The 23,727-nt window shown below is 38.5% G+C and overlaps 1 protein-coding gene across 16 annotated transcripts in view; it reads right to left on the bottom strand.

Moving 5' to 3' along the window:
* The window catches only part of AUTS2 (activator of transcription and developmental regulator AUTS2), a 1,215,487-nt gene that overhangs the window by 647,165 nt on the left and 544,595 nt on the right, over positions 1-23,727 (bottom strand). For all 16 annotated transcript variants that reach the window (XM_035291973.3, XM_035291974.3, XM_078354255.1 and 13 more), the window contains one exon: positions 17,718-17,819. In XM_035291973.3, the coding sequence (XP_035147864.1) occupies positions 17,718-17,819 (102 nt within the window). The remainder of the gene's footprint in view (positions 1-17,717; positions 17,820-23,727) is intronic.

A 23,727-nucleotide genomic window follows, 5' to 3' on the forward strand; every position in this document is an offset into this window, starting at 1 on the left:
ATGGCATTTCGCCCTGCACTGAGACTAAACAGACACGCATCAGCTTGCCTCCCTGACTTGCTGACATTCAATGCCCTGGTCTCAAGCTACTCAGTTTTGTGGCCACAAAGGGGCAGGCAAGAGGAAAAAGCCCAGACTGACTTGAAAATAAAAAGCCCAGTGGGTTTGGATGACTTTTCCAGTGTATGACCTACTTGCCAGTTTATTCCCTAAAGGCACCAGTTAGTACACACACAGCGCTTTTCAAAAATGAGACATTTTGTAAACGTAATTAGTAGACTAAAATGCGAAGAATGTGTGGGCAAAGAGAAGCAGTGAAAAGCTCCATTTTTCTGAAGCGTTTAAGAATTACCAGTTTAGGCTGTCATAGTTCTGACACACGCGAACTTAAAAACATAAATTCTGAAAAGAATGCAGGGCGTCACTTATTTGAGGAAAGAAGCCAAAAAATTGTATTTTAAACTTGCCCGAGATTCTGATTTTTGTTTCTCTTTTTTCTCCTAAAATATCTCCTTTTAAATTCTTTAATTTTTAGGATCCCCTTCGTCTTTGTGATTAAGCTTGAAATGAAGATAAAGCAAATGGTGAATAGGTCTGCAGGTCTCAGCCGAGCATCCCTGCACGAGCCAAGCCTCTTCTCTGATGAGCTTGGGTTGGATGTTACACCTTCCCAGGAACAAAATGACCTTTGCCCTGATGCAACAGCTACTCTGTTCACTGGTGTCTCTTTTGCCTACATGTCCTGCCCCCTACTCTGGAAACTTCAGATAGCAGTAGTCATCTGGCTTATTCATCATTGCTTCTCAGAGCTTCCACAAGGACTTACATACAGGGTGCATTTAATAAGGACTTGTTGAATGGATGTATAAATAAATGAATGGATTACGTATAAGAAAAGTGGCTCAGGAGAATCTGACTTCTGTAAAAATATGGCAGATGTGATTCTTCCTGACGCTAAGCTCTTTGAGAAGGAAATATGTAGTGTAACGACATCTACATCAAACAAGAACAGTGTGCTTCAGGACATTCCGTAATGCAGTTCCCAGAGCAAAACTTGCTTCATCTCAGCATTGCACACAAGCTCAGGGGAATGAAGCACATAAATGTGTGATCTTGCTCACTGGACTCAGTTATTTAAAATCCTGCTGCATTCTTAATCCCATAAATGGTACACAGGGAGATCCACAGTAGTCATGGAGACAACTTCTCATACCAGTGGCTAGCCATATGACAGCAACACCTGTTTCCGGCACCCATAGCCCTCCATGCAGCAGCAGCAGAAGAAAGCAAAAGCCAAGTTAGGTCTCCACCAGCTTGGAGTCATGCCCCTGGGAAGTAAACTCATTTTAGGATGAATTACTCAGAGAGACCATGGGATTTGTTTATTTCATTTCTTTCCCTTCCCGCAAATGTATTTTATCCCAGAAAGAGAAATACTCCCACAAAACCCACTTCCCTACCCCCACATACATACCATCTTATTGTATACCAAAGAAAATTACATCCTTCAGGTCTCGGAAAGCTCTGTTATGCTCATTTTGCATATATATTGTACATTACTCAAGGAGCTGGGTGGAGAAGAGGGCTTTGTTGTGCATATTTGTTCTGGCTATTGTTTATGCAGGTCTGACTGAATGAGGGAACAGTGGGTATCATTTCAATTTCTGATGTCAACATCAAATTACTTATTTAATTTCATGCCTGGCGAAGCATTGTATAGCTACACGCAGAATCATTTCACTTCATTTGTTATGCTGTGTTTTCATGGCGATTGGCTTGCCTTCCAACTGACAGCTTTAATTACGACATGAATTTGATTGCACTGCCGAGGAATTAACATAATGCAACAAAGCATTTAAGCACCCTGCCTTATAACCCCCCTCCCCCAGACACAGGCACACACAAACACAGGCAAACGATGGGACACAGACAGACACAAGATCCCCATATACATTAAAGATCCACTGGAATTTGTTTCAGCATTTGCTAGAAAGCATACAGAGTCTCCTATCAGGAGCCATTCACATTTGCCAACCCACTGTACCCTTCTCTTTTTTTAAAAAAGGTAAAAGATGCATGGCATTCAGTTTTGATTTCTGGATCTGGCAGAAAACACATGTAGAAAAATCCTCTTCTGATCCACTTTGCCAACTGTCCATGGCACTGACATTTCCTCCCCTGTTACACCCTTTGCACCACATTTTTCTTGGCTACTTGCAACTCCCTTCAGTCATAGCTAGAGAATTTGAACAGAAGTGACATCTATTAAGTAAAGAGATTTCTGCTTGTCCAGTCCTACAACCCCAGAATTCTGACTACAGCCTTGTATTCAGTGAGACACTATGCCTGGTCACCAACAGGACCCCACCATCAAAGCATAGGTAACAGAAGGTACCAGTCACAGGGAAGGCAGAGTTTGGCTGAGGCTCTCATTCATCATATATCCCTGATGTCTTGCTATCCAAAAGGCCGACAAAAGAGTCTCTGTCATATATTTTTATGTAAATCCATATCTAAATATGGCTGCAAATATTTGGTAGCTTCAATAATTTTCCAAAACAGAAATTACATGAATACAGGCAACAACAGATCAAGCTAAAAACAAACCAAAAAAAAAAAGTGGGGAATGTTTAGAAATAGCATTAATATTGTTTGAAATGTGCTGTAAGTTATTCATTTACAGATGTATATTTGGGGTTTGATACTGCTTTCTCATTTTATAACAAAAGAGACAGTAACCAAAAGGTAAAGAATCAGGAAGTAGACAGGTGATAATGTACTAACTATTGAACAATTTGACAAGAATTCTTTTTTTTTCTTTTTGTTGAGACGGAGTTTGGCTCTTGTTACCCAGGCTGGAGTGCAATGGCGCGATCTCGGCTCACTGCAACCTCTGCCTCCTGGGATTACGCAATTCTCCTGCCTCAGCCTTCTGCGTAGCTGAAACTACAGGCACGTGCCACCATGCCCAGCTAATTTTTTGTATTTTTAGTAGAGACGGGGTTTCACCATGTTGACCAGATGGTCTTGATCTCTTGACCTCATGATCCACCCGCCTTGGCCTCCCAAAGTGCTGGGATTACAGGCTTGAGCCACCGCGCAATCAAGATCACGACTCACTGCAACCTCAAACTCCTGTGCTCAAATGATCCTCCCACCTCAGCCTCCTGAGTAGCCGGTACTACAGGCATGCACCACCATGCCCTGCTAATTTTTTTTTCTAGAGATAGGATCTTACTCTTTTGCCCAGGCTGGTCTCAAACTCCTGGCCTCATGTGATCCTCCTATCTTGGCTTCGCAAGTGTTGGGATTACAGGCATGAGGCACTGCACCAAGCCTCCCCTGTCAATTTCCAATAAGAAGAGAGCACTTCCATTTTTTATATTTGGAGACTTCAAGCAAAGTCTGTCCAAACTATACAGCAAAAGAGGCCACAGAATACAGAAAAGGCTGTGAGTCAAATTAAGACTTGAAAATTAGGAGGTTTTTTTTTTTTTAAAGAGAGAAACAGAAGTTTCCTTGGTTTCAAAAGCATTTGAAATAATATTATCCATCCACATTTAGGCAAATACTTCTGGTTGAAAGGGCTTCATTCTTATTTCTTCAAGTGGTAGAGTTGCCATTTCATTCATATTTTCAGTGCGGTAGGTAGAAATGAGAACTATTAAGAGGCTGAGAAAATAAGAGTAGGAGAACATTTTAGCGGTTTGCATGACAAGACAGGGATATAAGGAAATGCTGGCCAGCTGGCTATCTGATATGCAATTTCTGGGCTCATTATAAGTCATCTCCTGTTTAATATGGTCTTTTCATTCTGCTGGATTTTTTTTTCATATTTGACCACTGCTCCAGCAATCTCTGCAAATTACCCATCTCCATCTCATTATATTGTAAAGGAGGGCTTTCTTAGAGACACACTCTGTCTCAATCTTCATGCTACCATGAGCTGCAGGAACATAATGGGATGCACAGTTGAAAGACATTTCCAGGAGGGAGAATGTTGCTGCTGACATTCAAGTCTGCAAGTAGATATTCATTAAACACTCATTCGCCTCTTCTCACTTCCCCCCACTTGCCTTTCCTTCCATCTCTGTCACTAAGCCATCATCGAAGCTACTCATTACACTCATAAAGTTAACATTTTTGTTTTAACAGCATACTTATAACAAGGGATTTCAAAATTGATTATCCATCTAAAATAGATGTGCTCCATTTACTATAAATCCACACAGAGAAGCCATGGCTACTATTACAGCTCCCTGAGTACAGACAGGACACATGTGTACTCCACCCCGAGGTGGGGATGCGTGTTCTAACCCTAGGGCTAATTTAAATGGAATATGTTTAAATTCTTCCAAAGCGCCAATTGTGTCTGACATCCCTGACCACCCACCTTCACGTTATGCTTTTCTCTCTTGGGAGTAAAAGGGAGAAGGATCATGCCAGGAATCATATGAACAAGTCAGTTTCTTGCAAAGGTCACAAAACAAGCTCACTCACAGATCTTCCAGTAGTGATTTAAAAACCTGAAATCTTAATCCAAAGAAAGCTGCCTTGGAGATAAGATTACTAATAGCTGACATAAACACACACACACACACATATATACACACAAACCCTACCAAAAAAAACCCCCACAAAATATATTTGAATGAGAAATGAGCATATAGCTGTTGGAAGAAATCAAGTAAACGTGGAACAACAACTTGATAAAAGCATCAGGTGTGGAAATGCTACCTCATTTCTAACATCAATTATTCAACCCTCTGTTACAGCCACTACAGGTTGTCAGCAGCTCTCATCTCTACTCAACACTCTCTGGCTTCTATCTCTGATTTCATTCTTGCTCTCATCTTCATGGGCAGCTCCTCACATAAAAGGCAAAATAAACATTTTAAAATAAGAACTAAAACTCCAATCCTTAAAACATATTCCAGTGGCTTTTAAGATAATATCTTCTCATGGATTGAGCAATGTCCCCGTTTATGTCTACCAGAAACCTCAGAGTTTTGATTATGGTGATCAATTTTGTATATCAACTTCACTGGGCCATGGAGTACCCAGATATTTGGTCAAACATGATTCTGGGAGTTTCTGTGAGGATGTTTTTAGATGAGTTTAACATTTAAATTGATATGCTGAGTAAACTGGATTGCCCTCCCTGAATTGGGTGAGCCTTATCCAATCAGTTGAAGGTCTGAAAAGAACAAAAGACTGACTCTCTCCCAGATAAGAGAAAATTTCCCTTGCCTGCCTTTGAACTGGGACATCAATTTTTTATTGTGCTTTCACACATAATAAAAACATTGGCTCTTCATGAGTTTCAAACCCACCAGCCTTGAGACTAAAATTATACTATTGGTTATCTTGGGTTTCTGGCTTGCTGATTATAGATCTTGGGACTTGTCTGCCTCCAAAACTGTGTGAGCCAATTTCTCATAATAAATAATTTTCTATTGGTTCTGTTATGTTCTGGTGTGGTTCTGTTTCTGTGGAGGAGTCTAATACAGTGACATAATTTGGATATAGTGTCTTTGCAGATGTAGCTAAATTAAGGTCATACAGAATTAGGATAGGCTAACATCCAATGGCTGCTGTAGAAGCCACATGAAATCTAAAGAAGAGATTGGAATGATGCATCTACAGGCCAAGAACATGAAGGATTGCTGGGAGGCACTAGAGACTAGGAGAAAAAAACCAGGATTCTTCCCTAGAGCCTGCAGAGGGATGACAGCCCTACAGACACACTGATGTTAAATTTCTAGCCTCTAGAACTATGAGATAACAGATTTCTGTTGTTCCCAGTCATACAGTTTGTGGTCATTCATTACAGGAGCCCAGGAAATTAGCATGGGCTTGAAGTTAGTGCTCAGCCACTGAGCTTCTTCAATATATTCTAGCCACACTAGCTTTTTTTCTTTCCCTCAAACACAACACCCTTGCTTCTGAATCAGGGCCTCTAATCTTGTTGTTCCTGTTGCTCAGAATGTTCTTTCCACAGATCTTCACCTGTCTACCTTCTGTTATTTATTTAGGCCTCAGTTTTAATGTCACCTACACAGAAGGGTCTTTTTTTTTTTTTTTTTTTTTTTTTGAGACAGAGTTTAGCTCTTGTTACCCAGGCTGGAGTGCAATGGTACAATCTCGGCTCACCGCAACCTCCGCCTCCTAGGCTCAGGCAATTCTCCTGCCTCAGCCTCCTGAGTAGCTGGGATTACAGGCCACAGAAGGGTCTTATCCAATCACACTAAAGTAGCAACACACTCCTGCCCCTCATATTGTTTATGACAGAAAATACCGCATGAAAAAAGAATTTTAGTTGTTTTTTCATAAATTTGTTTCTCCCACTAGAATGGACACTTCAGGAAGGCAGAGGGCTTCATCTTGTTCACCACTCAACCTCAAATGCCCAGACTATACCTGATGAATAAAAAGAATTTGACTGACATTTCTTGACAATGGAAATACTGACATTTGCAGGAGAATTCATAAATACATGGAAAGGAATGGAAAAAGGCATAAACAGTTAAGCAAAAGGAAAATGTGGCATAAAATTTATTTAAAAAGAGAGAAAGAAATAAATACCAAGAATCCTTGTCAGGTTGAGATTAGATTACATAATCTAATTATAATGATGAGGGAAGCTCATTCATGGTAGTGACTCATGTTTGTGAAACAACCTGGCATGGAATAAAACCTCAACGAAGATTTCAAGAGAGGTGGGAGTGAGAGAAAGAAAGAAAAGAAAGACAGACAGAGAGAGAGAGAGAGAGAAGAAAAAAAGAGAAAGAAAGAAAGAAAAGAACAGATGCTGGCATGGCTGGATGAACAGTGACACTGTGGGATACACAAATCAATAAAAATCCAAAGACGAAGGGTGATTTGAAGTAAGAGAAGGGGTATCTAAAAAAAGAGAAGAAAAAACATTTCAAATGTAAATAACTAACAGAATAATAGGATTAGAAAACTATGTACCACAAGACTTTTAAGAATTCGATCTCTTTTCATTATTTTCTGAGATGTTTCAAATCCTTGATAAATTTGAACCCTTGGACGGTATTAAATATTTTCCTGTCTTCTCATAACTAACAACCAAACCCAAAATTATTTGAAAGAGAGAGGTAGAAAGAGTCATATTCATATAGTTGTTTAAATAAAGCATTAAAGGAGTTTGCTTCCACCGTGTGTTGGGAAGTGTTTGGTAGAAGTGAGGTTGAGGCTGGCATAAGGAAAAGAAAAAGAAAGGACAAAGAACAGAAATAAAATAGGCCTGAGCATGGAGGCTCAGCATATAATCCCAGGGCTTTGACAAGCCGAAGAGGGCGGATCACCTGAGGCCAGTAGCTCGAGACAAGCCTGGCCAACATGGCAAAACCCCACCTCTACTAAAAATACAAAGATTATCTGGGCATGGTGGTACATGCCTGTAGTCCCAGCTACTCAGGAGGCAGAGGCACAGGAATAGTTTGCACCCAGGAGGCCGAGGTTGCAGTGAGCTGAGATCATACCACTGCACTCCAGACTCTGCAACAGCGAAACGCTGTCTCAAAAAAATAAATTAAAAAAAGAATAAACAAAGGTAGGAAGATTTTAAAGTGCAAATAAGACCAGGCGTGGTGGCTCAGGCCTATAATCCCAGCACTTTGGGAGACCAAGCCGGGCAGATAGCCTTAGGTCAGGAGTTAGAGACCAGGCTGCCCAACATGGTGAAACCCCATCTCTACCAATAACACAAAACTTAGCCAGGCATGGTGGCACACACCTGCAATCTCAGCTACTTGGGAAGCTGAGGCAGGAGAATTGCCTGAACCCAGGAGTGGGAAACTGCAGTGAGCTGAGATCATACCACTGGACCCCAGCCTGGGTGACAGAGAGACTCTGTCTCAAAAAAAAAAGGTACAAACAAAAACACTGGCTCAGAGATACTACATATAAATCTCCAAGATGAGGAAGCAGAGGAGGAAGGGAGGATGAAGAGTAGGCTTCACACTCCCTTGTGGAGGGCTCTGCAGATCACTCTCAAATGTGGGGACTCCATCCTTGAGGCAAACCAAAGAACTTACACAGGAAAAGTTCAATATTAGCTCTGTCTCTTAAAAACAAACAAACGAAAAACACTCTAGACTTATACAGCACACAGCAGAGGAAACAGAGTACAAATGAAATCATTGAGAGCCTACACAAATTATCTGTGAAAAAAAGCATGAGGCCATCTGAGAAAGTTGCAGTGTCAATGAGAGGATAAACATACTCAAACATCACTTCAAAAATAAAGTCAGCAGTCGAGCGTGGTGGCTCATACTTGTAATCCTAGCATTTTGGGAGTCTGAGGCAGGCAGATCACCTAAGGTCAGCAGTTTAAGACCAGACTGGGCAACATGGGAGAAACCCCGTCTACTAAAAATACAAAAATTAGCTGGGCGTTCTGGCAGGCACCTGTAATCCCAGTGACTCGGGAGGCTGAAGCAGGAGAATCCGTCGAACCCGGTGAGCCGACATTGCACCATTGCACTACAGCCTGGGCAACAAGAGCAAAACACCGTCTCAAAAATATATAAATAAAGTCAGCAGAAAAATGAGAGTGGTGACTGAGTGCATGGGGTAAGAAAAATAGGAAGAGATAGAGTTTGACTTTGAGAATGCTAGCTCTGGAATTGTATACCTGGGACAGGGAAATAAGAGAGACACTTGAAGTTCAGAAAAACAGAGGGAAAAGAATAATGAGGATTTTATTTGGGAGGAAGAGTTGAATTTATACTGATTGAGACAGGCAGGTTTCATCAGATTGACAGAGACAAAAAAAAAATTCAAAATAAAAAGAGTAGAAAAGGCTCCTAAGGGTTGCTCTAAATCTGATGCAAAAGAGAAGAGGATAAATTTTTTTAGCACAAAAGATGTGCCAAGAACTATGCTAAGTGATTCAAATGCACAGTAGTAAGTCATCCTCAAAAAAATATGGAACATTAAGCCCATTTTACAGATAAATAAACTGAGGCTTAGAAAGATCACATTCTGGGGTGGGTGTGGTGGCTCATTCCTATAATCCCAGCACTTTGGGAGGCAAAATCACCTGAGGTCAGGAGTTTCAGACCACCCTGGCCAACATGGCGAAACCCTGCCTCAACTAAAAACACAAAAATTGGCTGAGCGTGGTGGCACACGCCTGTAATACCAGCTACTCAGGAGGCTGAGGCAGGAGAATTGCTTGAACCTGGGAAGTGTAGGTTGCAGTCAGCCGAGATTGCGCCACTGCATGCCACTCCAGCCTGGTGGTGACAAAGCAAGACTCCACTGGGCAGGGGTCGGGAGGTAAGAAAGATCACATTCTTTGCCTAAGCTCACATACAATGAATAGCAGAACTTCTATTAAATCTTGGCCTGTTTGTAATAAACGCCCATTAACATTTCATAATTAAGAGGATTGTTTGATTTATTAAAGGTTTTTAAGTAAGTTGCGCTCCTAATTTCTGAAAAACTTCCTCAATCACAAAATTCTGTTTAAGTCAGAAGCAATGTTTTCCCCCTTGAATAACTCATCGTAAATAGTTATTAAATATATATTCAATTATTCCCCCAACTTTTCCCTAGTGACTAATCTAAACAAGTTACTATGTCCCCTTGAATGCAGACAATCTCAAAGTCCTTGTGGCCAATTATGCCCTCCCAGCAACATGGTCTGGAAATACATAATTTAGAAAAGAAAGCATATTTGGGTTTATTATTATTTCTTTTTTTAAGACAGAGTCTCACTCTGTCACCTAGGTTGGAGTGCAATGACATGATCTCAGCTCACTGCAACCTCCACTTCCTGGGCTCAAGCAATTCTCCTGCCTCAGCCTCCCAAGTAGCTGACACTACAGGGGAGTGCTACCACACCTAGCTAATTTAGTCATATTTTTAGTAGAGACAGGGTTTCACCACGTTGGCCAGGCTGGACTTGAACTCTTGACCTCAAGTGATCCACCTGCCTCAGCATTCGAAAGTGCTGGGATTACAGGCATTAGCCATCATACGTAGCTGCATATTTGTTTTTTTAAGCTTTACCCATGTGTCAAATTCTCCAGCTATACTGGAATTCTTCTTCTTCTTTTCATATAACCTATTCAAAAACACAAAACTTGAATAAGTTAGTATTTTGATTAGCCTTACTTGAGAATAAGACTCAACTGCCAAAACTCCTAAAAATATCACTAAAGTGGGTGAAAGGCTGACCAAAATTTTCACCTTAGCTGAAAACAAGTTATGGGCATGATGGACTAACAGGGACTGAATGTATTCTCCCACCTCAAGCAACTAAACACTGGACAAAATTTATGAAACAGGAGTTTTTAGAAACTGGGGAAGAGAGAGTACAAGACAATAATATCTGAGAGAAGATAAAAAATAGGATGACCCTTAAAATTGTCCTGACTTACTGCCTAGAGAGTTTTCATGCCACAGCATTTGGAGTAGGAGGTAACTCAGGCGCAATCCCTGAGTCTTGAAGACAGAGTTGAGAATAAGGGGAGGCCAAGACAGCCAGAACTACAGGCAGAGGATAAGGAGGAGACAGCCTCACAGAAAGCAAGAATCATGAAAGCTGCGGAAGGTTCCCCTCTAGTTTACACCTGATGACTAATTAGCACATCTGTGGGAGAAAAATACTTAAGGCAAGGAAAACAACCACTGGAAAGGAGGGAGAACGTACATAGCTCACACAACGCAGGCAACAGTTTGTTTTCCCAGTCTACAGGGGAAAAAACCTTTAATACATCAGGCATTAGGCAGAATACTCAGTCAGCATGGAAGAAAAATTATCTTTAGACTAAAGGTTGTTCTGGTCTTGCCCAGAAACTACCAAAGCAACCCTCAAAAAGAGAAAAAAAAAGAATTTCCAAATAACAAAAGTGTATCCCAAAATGAGGAATGCTTATAGAAATCAGAAATACCCAGCACCCGACAAGGAAAATTTATAATGTCTGGCATTCAATAAAAAATTGAGAGGCATATAAAAAAGCAGGAAAATATGACCCATAGTTAGCAGAAAAACAACCAATAGAGACAAGCACAGAAATGACACAGGTGACAAAATTAGTATAAAAGGACAGTAAAATATGCAATAACTATTTTCTATATGTTAAATGAAGGAAGTGAAAGAAGAATAAGCATAATAAAAACTAACATGGGATTTTTGCAGAAAAAAACAACAACAAAAACCATTCTTTGACTCCACCTTCTCACTCTGATGGGCATTAAAGACTGAAGCAGCCAGTCACAGTGGCTCATGCCTGTAATTCCAGCACTTTGGGAGGCCGAGGCGGGTGGATTACCTGAGGCTGGGAGTTAAAAACAAGCCTGACCAACATGGAGAAACCCCGTCTCTACTAAAAATACAAAATTATCTGGGTGTGGTGGTGCATGCCTGTAGTCCCAGCTACTCAGGAATCTGAGGCAGGAGAATGTCTTGAAACCAGGAGGCGGTGGTTGTGGTGAGCCGAGATCACGCCATTGCACTCCAGCCTGGGCAACAAGAGTGCAACTCTGTCTCAAAATAGAAAAAAAGAAGATTGAAGATGGACCCCTATCTTACAGCATATTCAAAAACCAACTCAAGATGGATTAAAGACAAGTGTAAAACCCAAAACTATAAAAACCCTGGAAGACAACCTGGGTAATACTGCGCTGGACATAGGAAAGGGTAAAGATTTCATGACTAAGTCATCAAAAGCAATCACAACAAAAGCAAAAATGGACAATTGGGATCTAATTAAATTTAACAGATTCTACACAGCAAAAGAAACTATCAAGAGAGTAAACAGACAACCCACAGAATGGGAGAAAATATTTGCAAACTATTCATCTGACAAAGGTCTAATATCCAGCATCTATACAGAACTAAAACAAGTTTACAAGAGAAAAAAACCCAATTAAAAAATAGGCAAAGAACATGAAGAGAAAGTTTTCAAAAGAAGACCCATATGCAGCCAACAAGCATATACAGAAAAGCTCACTGTCACTGATGATTAGAGAAATCAAAATCAAAACCACAATGAGATATCATCGCACCAGTCTTAATAGATAATATTAAAATGTCAAAAAATAACAGATGCTGGCGATGCTGCAAGGAAAAGCGAACACTTATAAACTACTGGTGGGAGTGTAAACTAGTTTAACTGTTGTGGAAAGCAGTATGACGATTCCTCAAAAAGCTAAACGCTGTACTACCATTTGACCCAGCAATCCAATTACTGGGTATAAACCCAGAGGAATATAAATCATTCTACCATAAAGACACCTGAATGCAAATGTTCACTGCAGCATTATTCACAATAGCAAAGACATGGAATCAACCTAAAAGCCCATCAATGACAGATTGGATAAAGAAAATTTAGTACATATAAACCAAAAAATACTACATAGCCATAAAAATGAAGGTGATCATGTCTTTTGCAGGAACATGGATAGCACTGGGGGCTACTATCCTCTAGCTACTATCCTCAAATTTATGTTGGAACAGAAAATCAAATACCACATGTTCTCACTTATAAGTGGGAGCTAAATGATCAGAACTTATGAACAAATGGCTGGGCATAGTGGCTCATGCTTGTGATCCTAGCACTTTAGGAGGCCGAGAGAGGTGTACTGCCCGAGCTCAGGAGTTTGAGTCCAGCCTGGGCAACCAACACAGTGAAACTCCATCTCTATTAAAGTACAAAAAATTTAGCCAGGCGTGGTGGCATGCACTTGTAGTCCCAGCTACTTGGGAGGCTGAAGCAGGGGAATTGCTTGAACCTGGGAGGCAGAGTTTGTAGTAAGCAGAGATCCCACCACTGCACTCCAGCCTGGGCAATGCAGCAAGACTCCATCTCAAAAAAAAAAAAATGAATGCAAAGATACTAGGGTCTACTTGAGGGTAAAAGGTGGTAAGAGGGAGAGGAGTAGAAAAGATAACTATTGGATACTGGGTGATGAAATAATCTGTACAACACACCCCTGTAACATGAGTTTACTATGTAACCTTCACATGTATCCCCAAAACTAAAATAAAAGTAAAAAATAAATTAATTGCTAATTCTCTTTCAAGAAAAAATGGGCATCTTTATTCTCTAAATATTACGCAGACAGGTGTTGCTTTGGTATCCAAAAGAATGATTCTGTGGGCTGACTTGTTAAAAGCTTTCATCTCAGCCAGGCACGATGACTCACACCTGTAATCCCAGCATTTTGGGAGGCCAAGGCGGGTGGATCACCTGAAGTCAGGAGTTCAAGACCAGAATGGCCGACATGGTGAAACCCTATCCCTACTACAAATACAAAAAAATTAGCTGGGTGTGATGGCGGACACCTGTAACCCCAGCTGCTAGGGAAAATGAGGCAGGAGAATCCCTTGAACCTTGAAGGCTAGGTTGCAGTGAGCCAAGATCGTGCCGCTGCACTCCAACCTGAGCAACAACAGCAAAACTCCATATCAAGAAAGAAAAAAAAAGCTTTCATCTCAGCATATTTCACATTGCCACAGATTGCCAGAGTTTCATAAAATGAAAGCAGAGTAAGCATTATGACAGCCCTTGACACAGGACTCTGCAAACTCAGACCTGCACAGATGTGAGGAAAATGTGAATAGAGGTCTCAAATTTCACTAAATGCCCACTTTTTGGGTCATTTTTCTTTCTTTCCTTTTTAATAATGTTGTTGCAAAAAGCAAGAATTTCAAAAATTAGGCTGGGAGCGGTGGCTCAAGCCTGTAATCCCAGCATTTTGAGAGGCCGAGGCGGGTGGATCACGAGGTCAAGAGATCGAGACCATCCTGGTCAACATGGTGAAACCCCATCTCTAATAAAACTACAAAAAATTAGCTGGGCATAGTGGCACGTGCCTGTAATCCCAGCTACTCAGGAGGCTGAGGCAGGAGAATTGCCTGAACCAAGGAGGCGGAGGTTGCAGTGAGTCAAGATCGCGCCATTGCACTCCAGCCTGGGTAACAAGAGCAAAACTCCATCTCAAAAAAAAAAAGAATTTTAAAAATTAATGAACAATATGCCTACTATATGCCCACAATTTTTTAAAATTAATAAACAATATGAATTTAAAATGTTTCGTTGACTGACTTGACTAAGACTTACAAGATTTTATAATGTCTGGCATAGAATGAAAAAGAAGCAGGAAAATATGACCATAGTGAGGAGGAAAAACAACCAATAGAAACAGGACCAGAAATGACACAGGTGACACGATTAGTAGACAAGGATGATAAAAGTTATAATAACTATTTTCCATATTTTCAATAAAGTGAAAGCAAAATAAGTATTATTACAGCCCTAATTATTTTTACATTTTTTAACAGAAAGTTTGCCATTTTCACCATTTTTTAATTGTGCAGTTCAGTGGCATTAATTACATCACATTAAGCAACTGTCATGACTATCTACTTCTAAAACATTTTTATCATCCCCAAAAATAAATCCTGTAACCCTCAAGCAGTAACTTTCCTCCATCCCTCTCTCCATCCCCCCAATTCCTGGTAACTTCTATTCTACTTTACGTTTCTATGAATTTGCCTATTCTAAATACTTCATAGAAGTGGGATCATACAATATTTGTCCTTCTTTGTCTTGCTTTTCTTTAGAATAATATTTTTAAGGTTCATCTACATTGTAGTATGCATTAAAGTGCCAATCCTTTATATGGCTGAGAACATTCCATTGTGTGCATATCAGCCAAGCTGTCATGTTTTGTTTATCAGTTCATTTGTTGATGAACACATGGGTTGTTTCCACTTTTTAGCTACTGTAAATGATGCTGCAGTGAACACTGGCATTCAAGTCTCTGTTTGAGTTCATGTTTTCCATTCTTTGGGGTACATACCTAAAAGTGAAATTGCTGGGTCATATGGTAATTATATATTGCAGCTTTTTGAGGAACTGCCAAGCTGTTTTCTACAGTGGCTGCATCATTTTACATTCCCATCAGTAATGTATGAGTGTTCCAACCTCTCCACATCCTTGCCAGCAGTTCTTATTTTTCATTCTCTTTTAAAAAGCATACCCATCCTACTAGGTATAAAATGATAATCTCATTACATTTTTAATTTGCATATCTCTAACAACTAATGATTTTCAGCATGTTTTCAAGTATCTCTTCTTTATATTTCTTCTTTACAGAAATATTTTTCAATTTATTTGCCAATTTTTGCATTAGGTTGTCATTTTTATTATTGAGTTATAGGAGTTCTTTACATACTCTGGATAGTAAACACTTACTAGCCATATGATTGGCTAATCTTTTCCCCATTTTGTAGCCTGACTTTTCACTTTCTTGATAATGCTCTTAAGTGTACCAAAGTTTTTAATTTTGATGAAGTCCAATTTATTTTCCTTTTTGTTGTACATGCTTCTAGTGTCATATCTAAGAAGTCACTGCCAAATTGAAGGTCATGAAGATTTACCTGTATATTTCCTTTTAAGAGTTTTACGGTATTCACATTTATATGTTGGTCACTGATTCATTTTGAGTTTATTTTTGTACATGGCGTGATGTAAGGGTCCAACTTTATTTTTTTTGCACATAAAAATCCAGTAGTCTCAATACCATCTGTTGAAGAGAAAATTCTTTCCCCATTGACGCGTCTTGGCACCCTTGTCAAAAATCAGTTGGGCGTACAAGTATGGGTTTCCTTCTGGGCTCTCCATTCTATTCCATTGGTCTATATGCCTAATATTAGCCAGACCACACCATTTTGATTAACTATAACTTTGCAGTGAGTTTTGAAGTTGGTAAGTATGAGTCCTCTAACTTTGTTCATTTTCAAGACTCTGTTGATTATTAGGGCCTCATGCAATTTCGTATGTATTTGAGGATATGCTTTTCTATTTGTGCAAAAAAGGTTGTTGAAATTATGATAGACATTGCATTGAACCTATAAATAGCTTAAGGTAATACTGATATCTTAATAATAATCAGTCTTTCTATTCATGAATATGGAATGTCTTTTGCCAATTTCTTTCAATCTAAAGGAAAGCAAGTTATGGGAAACAAGCCAAAGATCCAATGGTGGTTCTTGTCCCCTAAACTAACATAGCTTTCGCTTCTCTACTCTGTGAAGAAAATATGACTGACTAACCCTGGAATAATTTCTAGGGTCAATGAGATATATTAAAAGTATAAAATAATCTCAGAAAAGCAGCTAATTAAACATTAATTGCTATTGTTAACAACTTAAATAAGAAAAGTTGTCATGGTTTTATGATTACATAGCTCCAACACAAAACTAATCAAACACATTAACACACAATAAAACATATTCTTACACACACAAGCACGCACACAGTAAACCACTGTTAGTACTCTTTATTTACATACTTTTGATAGCATATCACAGAAGAAGGGGTGGTAACTATCTATAACTAAGATATTGAAATACCACAGAAATAATTATATTTTGTTCAATTTAACTCTTGTAAGAATTCAATGTCTCTTACATAACATCTCATCATAAACCTCATGAACTATCATAAGAGGTGCAGGAAGGAGGTGGTTGTACCTTAGAGTTGTCTCCCTTGGTTGATGGAGAGGTGGATGTGGTTTTATCATAGAGAACTGTTTCATGTGCTATAGCGGTCTCCAACCATTTATGTTAGTAGACATCTCTCAGTAAAAAAAAGTTTTAAGTATACATTCCTTAGATACATGTATTTAAAAATTATAGACAGCTATTCCCTGCTCTTTAAACTGAATACTAGTGAAGTTTAATTTTTTTAAGAAAAAAAAAGTACTAATATTTTCTTTTTGAATTCATTGAATCATCTTGTACTCTATAATGAACAGCACACTGCTTTAGAGTATGGTATTTTATTTTTTAAAAAAAAGAGGAAATAAAAGATTTTGCTCCTCAGTACATATCCTTTATTACTTCTTAATACCCAGACACTTCAAAGTGCTATCTCTTTTTGTCTTGGTCTACACTCTCACTTACTCTGTTAATGCTGCTTGATTGCTATAAACAATAAAAAGTTCTCTTTACCTGATCCACTTTACAAAAGAGTTTCGAAGTGTTGCTCTTGGGACAAAGATGAGTTAAGAATGCTGATATATGACATATAAGTAAAGAAGGCAAGAGAGTCCAAAGAGAGGTAGGTGGTTCTCAGAAGCAACAGCGGGGGAACCTGCCCTGTTGGTGCATAGGAGACTGGAGAACAATCAAAATCACATCTAAAGGGCCAATAGACATCTCAAGAGGCATGACGCATTCTTACAAGGTTTTCCTCCCAGAAACCCATCAGGAAATGTAATTCCTTCTCTTGCCAAGTAAGTGGCTGGTTAGTCACCAGTTCCAGCAGGAATAAAAATAACAGAAAGGGATTGTTACCAATTTCCTAAGTGAAGAAATCACAAATAGCTAACTGATGCCATTACCCAGTCTCAGCATTACCTGACTACTTCATTCACTTGTAACACAGATAATAAAAGTATTATCATTTCTCTTTGTAGTCTGTTGTTTCTAAGATAAAAAACACTTCCTCATACCTGATGATTTGTCAAAATACAGTTTTGGTCAAACGACATTTTAAAATGACACCATAACTACAATGCCAAATATGTATACAAAGAAAGTGTGAACCACAATCCTTGGGTAGACCAAAAAAATTCTAAAGATGAGGGAAAGTTAGGTAATTCAGACCTGAACCAATGGTGTGCATGTGGCCTAGTGGTTTCAGTTGATTTTTGTTTTTAAAACTTACATCACTGAGCCTTTCCCGAGAGCTGCTCCGGTGGAAGCCCTTGGATTCTCCACTGGCACTTTCACTGTCACTGTCCCTGCAGCTGTTCTGTCCTGGCTTGAGCTAAAGGCAAAAGAAAAGAGAGAGAAAAAAAAGTCAGTGGTCTGCTTCTTAACTTCTGTTTTTGAGCCTTGTTAAGAGTAAACAATTTAAGGTACTGATCTTCAATATTCTTCTCAGTTTCTGAATACTGCCAAGTAAGCTGTCATAGAAAAAAACACAGAGGGCAGAATAAGCAAAATATTCACCATGAAATGTCAATGTAGAGAAAAAGAGTGGGCAAGCCTTAAGTAAACACCTGAAAAGCCAAACCAAGGTCCATAAATTAGAAAGTAGTCTTTCCCTCAAATTTTTTCTTCTGTTCCACTGCAATTTTTTTCAATAAAAAGATCAAAAACATTGAATAAACTAAAGTGAGATTACATCAACTGTGATTTCTCATCTTATTTCTTCTGTCTTATCTCAAAAACAGAAAGAAAGTTTTATTCACCTAGGAGAAAATGATGACCTGCTGTGATTGAAGGGGTTATCCTTCAACCCCTGGGATGACCCCTAATGATCTTGTTTATTGAGATAACATCCTAGAGGTTTCTTCCTGGATAGTTAAAAGTACCAATGAAGACATACAGATTAAGTAAATTACATCAGCACTTACTCAACAAATAACGTATTCAGTGCTACATCTGGGCTAGAACTAAGTGCTGAAGATACGGAACTATACCAAAGAGAAAAAAAAAGTCATCTCATTAAGCTTACATTCTAGTGGTTTCTACACATTTAACAAGCTCTGGTTTTCTGTTAAAAATGAACACACACATATAATTGAAAACCATCAGTCTATATAAGACTGTAAGTCATAAATATATGGAGCACTGGTTTTAATATCATCACCACCACATTTTCAGAAACATCAAGCAATGTAGTGCAGGTTACAAGTTACAGCCCCTTTACAATGCTCCCAATATAACAAGACAAAGGCAGTACAAGACAGGGAAATACAACAACACAATGAAATACATGTTCGATGAAACCAAAAAGTTGTCAGGGATGTTCAGAGAAGTGATTTCTGAAGCCCTGAATTTTAAAAGTAGATTAAACTCATATGGCTGAGAGGACAGTGAAAAATACGCTGGATAGGAGAAAGGCAGAAAGCAAAGACAGAAAAAGCAACAAGCTAGGAAATGATCAGCAGTCTCATTTGAAACAGTTCCTTTGGGGAGACAGTAACAAGAAACATTAGAGATGGGCGAATGAATGAAAACATGGAAAATCTCAAACTAATCTCAAGCTCCATTTTTCTAGACAGGAGAAATGGAAAGAACAGAACAGGCAGTAAGTAGCAAACTTTTGCTACTTCAAAGAATAGAACAAGCAGTAAGTAGTGGATTTTTGCCTGCAGGATTTCAAATGGCTATGGTGCGAAGGGGAAGATGAAACCAAGATGAATAGACAGTGAGGCTGACTCAACATTCCTTGGACCTATAAAGTACCTCTTTAAAGACAACAGTTCAGACCTCACTTTTGGTCATACCATTCAGAGTAAGCCTCCCCCAAGTCGCCAAACAAGGCATTCTTTTTTGCTATCAACCTTTCCAGAAATCCAGTTTTATCACTTTCTTCTAAAATCCCTTTCTCCAGGAAGTCCTCTATAAAGAAGCCCAGAAAATTGATGCTAATTTTACTTTGTATCCTCCTAAGCTCTTAAGTACTTAGTTTTCTCCTCAGTTAATGCTAAACCTCCTCATTCCAAGTTAATTCAGATGCAAGTTGTATGAGCCTTTTGTTATTACTATGGAATAAAAGTTGAGAATATTGTCATTCTCTTCAGGTTTTCACTTTTATACTGATAAAGGAGAGATTTAATCTAAAATGAACATCACCTTGTCTCCATTTCCTGAACTTCTCCTATCCATTCATATTCTGCATTTTTTCACATCACATTCCCTCTGTCTGGAATGCTCACCCTTTCCTTCTCTGTGCTTCTGATGTCAAGATGTTTTTTTAAAACTCAGATCTTATCTCCTCTGCTATGGTCTTTGAAGAGCTCTTTCCTTCTGTATTTTTTTTAATATATCTTCAAATTTTAGCTAGCATGTCATTCTTCACTAAATGCCTTTGATAATTATGACATTTTTCAAGCTCAAAAAGGCCCATTGTTATAGTTATACTGAAAATAAAATTTGCATGTGGCATGGGCCCTCTAATTCATAAGCAATATCAAACTCTACCCCGACGGATTCTGAGTTAAGTAAGAACAGATAGAACTACCTCCAAAGATATGGATGAAAAAACAAAGAGAGCAAAGGATGTGCTCAGAATTAGGCAAGGTATCCAAGACTACAACCCACGTCACTACGACCCTTTGCTCCCTAATTCTCAGTATAGTTAGATGTTTACATTTGACATGAAAGTAATGATTCCACAGCATATTAGTATTCTCCATATAATATGTTTCAATTTATTTGTGGTACCTGATTATAGTACAGCCACAAAGAAAATAATCTTGTTAGGTGATATTTACCAACATGTTTATGGCTGGGCACGGTGGTTCATGCTTATAATCCCAGCACTTTGGGAGGCTGAGGCAGGGGATCACTGGAGCCCAGGAGTTTGTGACCAGCCCAGAAAACATAGCAAGAACCCATATCTATTTTAAAAAATAATAATAATAACTCAGTTCCCAACTTAGATGCAAGATGATACACATTCAGCTGGGAACTAAGAATATAAAGAGCGTCAAGGCTTTTCCTAATATCCAACAGGCTTAACAAAACCTGGGCATTGCACCTGGGCCTTTTCCATGCTTCTTCATGAAAGGAAAATGAGGACTTTACCAAGGCACAAAAACAGATTCAGTGGCCCTGACATAAATTATCTGACTAAATGTTTATCTAGGCTAAGGACAAAACCCAAGAAGGACTGAGAGGAAGCAGCCTGCTAGTCTTCCCAGTGTCCTGCCAGCAAAAAGCACTTCAGTGAATTCTCTTCAGAGAGCCTTACATAAAATCCACCCCTACAACACCCCTTTCTCCTCTAAAGCCAGGCTCAAGTTTAAAGGAAACTTAGGATTTTAAGCTGTCAGACAGCTCAATATTTCAAAGAAATGAACTGACTACCGTAAGTACTAAAGCTAAACCACAAGATTTCAGGCAAAGAAGTGTTCACTCCTAATCCCATGAATATATTTTCAAACTAGCATTTTAGCCACATCCAATGGATCATTTGGGGGAGCATAACTAACTCAGAAGTTGTAATACTTGACCTGAAATTCCCAGCTATTACCTACAACCAAGAGACATCACAAAGGCCAGGTGCTGGCTTAAACATTTAAAGAGCTAAGAAAAATTGATCTCCCTGCATTGATTTTGTATGAGCATCCGTGGCAGCTATTACAAGAAAGCTTTTCTTATAACCAATGCAATATGATTTCTTACCATCAGCCTTTAGATAGTAAAGGACCTTGTTTATTTAAAGATTACTAAAACCCAGTCTCTAATGTAAGAAGTTTTTCCCCATCAGAATATTACATTTTAAATAGTTTGGGCACCAGAATGAGAACAAAACAAATAAAATGAAAGCAAGCTGGTATCTGGCATGAGCGGCAGTAATTCTATCAAGGAGATTAACATCTTTTATGAAATATAAGAAGCCAGTTTGTTTTTCATTAGATTTCATTGTCAACAATATATGCTCCAAATTCTGAAGTTGTGATCTCATTATAGTGTTAACTGTTATTAATGGCTAATTAGGAAAATAACGATCCACAGTTATATCACCGCTAATGAACATGTAACAAAGTCCCCTCACCCTAGACTGGATGAAGGTATAGCAATTCTGTGCACATCTGCTCAGCATTTGTAAGCTGGGCTGTGCCATTTTTTTCAGCTTGGATATGGAGAGTTTCAAAAAGATACTAGATGCCCAGTAGGTGTCATTAATTAATCAAACAAAATTTACAGGGTAAATGTAAAGAATACATCTATGCCTGGAATTTGAGAAGATGATGTAAATTACAAAGACAATGTAGAAGAGTGTCCAAAAGGAATCTTCTTCCACACATTTGGTTCCTCAAAGCAACAGATATCCTTTTTCAGACTGCTGCATTTTCCTGTAGGAATGTAAATGAACTCTACACAATATTTCGGGAATGTCTTAGTAAGCTCAAAACATTCCCTTGTTCAGTGAAAATTTTAATATACCCATAGACTTCACTATTATCAAAGCAGCCAAGTATTTAATATTGAAAATATTGTTTTCCTTTTTCAAGACAAAATTGCCCCTAAATTGGGAAAGTTTCATAGCTTGGATAAAATTTATACTATTTTATTCCTTAAGTTTTAAAAGGTATTTCAGATGAGAGGCACATAAAATAACTGAAAAACATAATGAAAAAAGCTGAGGAATCCAAATAAGCTAATACAAAATAACTACTATAAGTAAAATTATAAAGTTGAATATAAAAACTATTTTTTAAAAAACAAAACTATATTGTACTTTTGAATGTACAGTACCAAGTTGTGAATAAAAGCTAAAAATTGACATATTTTGGACACAAGGGCAGGGCAAGGAATTTTTCTGGGATAACAGAATCAAAGGTTCTCTTGTTATTGTTATTTTGTTCTATTGTTATCTACAATGGTTAAAGAAAGTGTTTCAAGTAACTATTTGATAATCTTGATGCTAACCATTAGTAAAATTTAAATATTAAAATTACTTTTGGGGCGGGCTCATGCCTATAATCCCAGCACTCTGGGAGGGCAAGATGAGCGGATCACAAGGTCAAGAGATCAAGACCATCCTGGCCAACATGGTGAAACCCCGTCCCTACTAAAAATACAAAAATTAGCTGGGTGTGGTGGCACGTGCCTGTAGTCTCAGCTACTTGGGAACTGAGGCAGGAGAACAGCTTGAACCCAGGAGGTGGAGGTTGCAGTGAGCCAAGATTATGCCACCGCACTCCAGCATGGCACCATAGTGAGACTCCATTTCAAAAATAAACAAAAACCACTTGCCTTCCAAATCATTATCAAATATAAAAAGATTCAAATCATAATATAACTATAAAAAGATTCAAATCATAATAAACAGAAAGAAAATCAGAAAAGCGGCAAGAAAGCAAAGCATAACACAAAGTGTTCTGATAATAATATAAATACATTAAGCTCCCATTTAAAAATTTTTAAAATCTGGTTTCTGTTGAGTAAGACAGATAAATCAATCAACAGAATGCTATCCCATTATTTATTAGTTACAAAGGACTGCTAAATTTAAAAGAGAGAGAAAAACAGAAAAAGGTTAGAAATAAAAATGGTTAGGTAAAAAAAATCAACTGTCAAAGTCATTTTATGTAGTGACGAAAGGTACAGTCTTTACCTTTTATACTTCTATATTTCATACAAAAATTTTAAATTAGAAAAAATATTTTAAAACTATATGAAGTAAAAAATACTATAAATAATAAAAGAAACCAAAAGAAGGTGGAAAACTTTACCATCCTACTAATCATGGAACAAGAAAACTACAGAATGAAAAAGGAGGCAGAGGTTAAAAATTAAAGTTTGATTTAGTCTATACACGGGAAATTGGATAACTTAGAGACACACCTAGAGGATCTATGGCACATTACCACCAACTGATAATGTACTAGGTAACAAAGAATATCAGAATAAATTTCAAAATGTAAAAATTATATGAGCAGCCTTCTCTATGATGAAAAGTAGTAACAGCATTTTGTGCTGAGGTAAACTCCACCTCCCAGGTTCAAAGGATTCTCCTGCCTCAGCCTTCTGAGTAGCTGGGATTACAGGCATGTACCACCATGCTTGGCTAATTTTTTGTATTTTTAGTAAAGACAAGGTTTCTCCATGTTGGTCAGCCTCATCTTGAACCCCCAACCTCAGGTGATCCACCTGCCTCTACCTCCAAAGTCCTGGGATTACCAGCATAAGCCACCACACCTGGCCACCTAGAG

The sequence above is a fragment of the Callithrix jacchus genome, chromosome 2 (assembly GCF_049354715.1).
Source record: "Callithrix jacchus isolate 240 chromosome 2, calJac240_pri, whole genome shotgun sequence".
Taxonomy (NCBI): domain Eukaryota; kingdom Metazoa; phylum Chordata; class Mammalia; order Primates; family Cebidae; genus Callithrix; species Callithrix jacchus.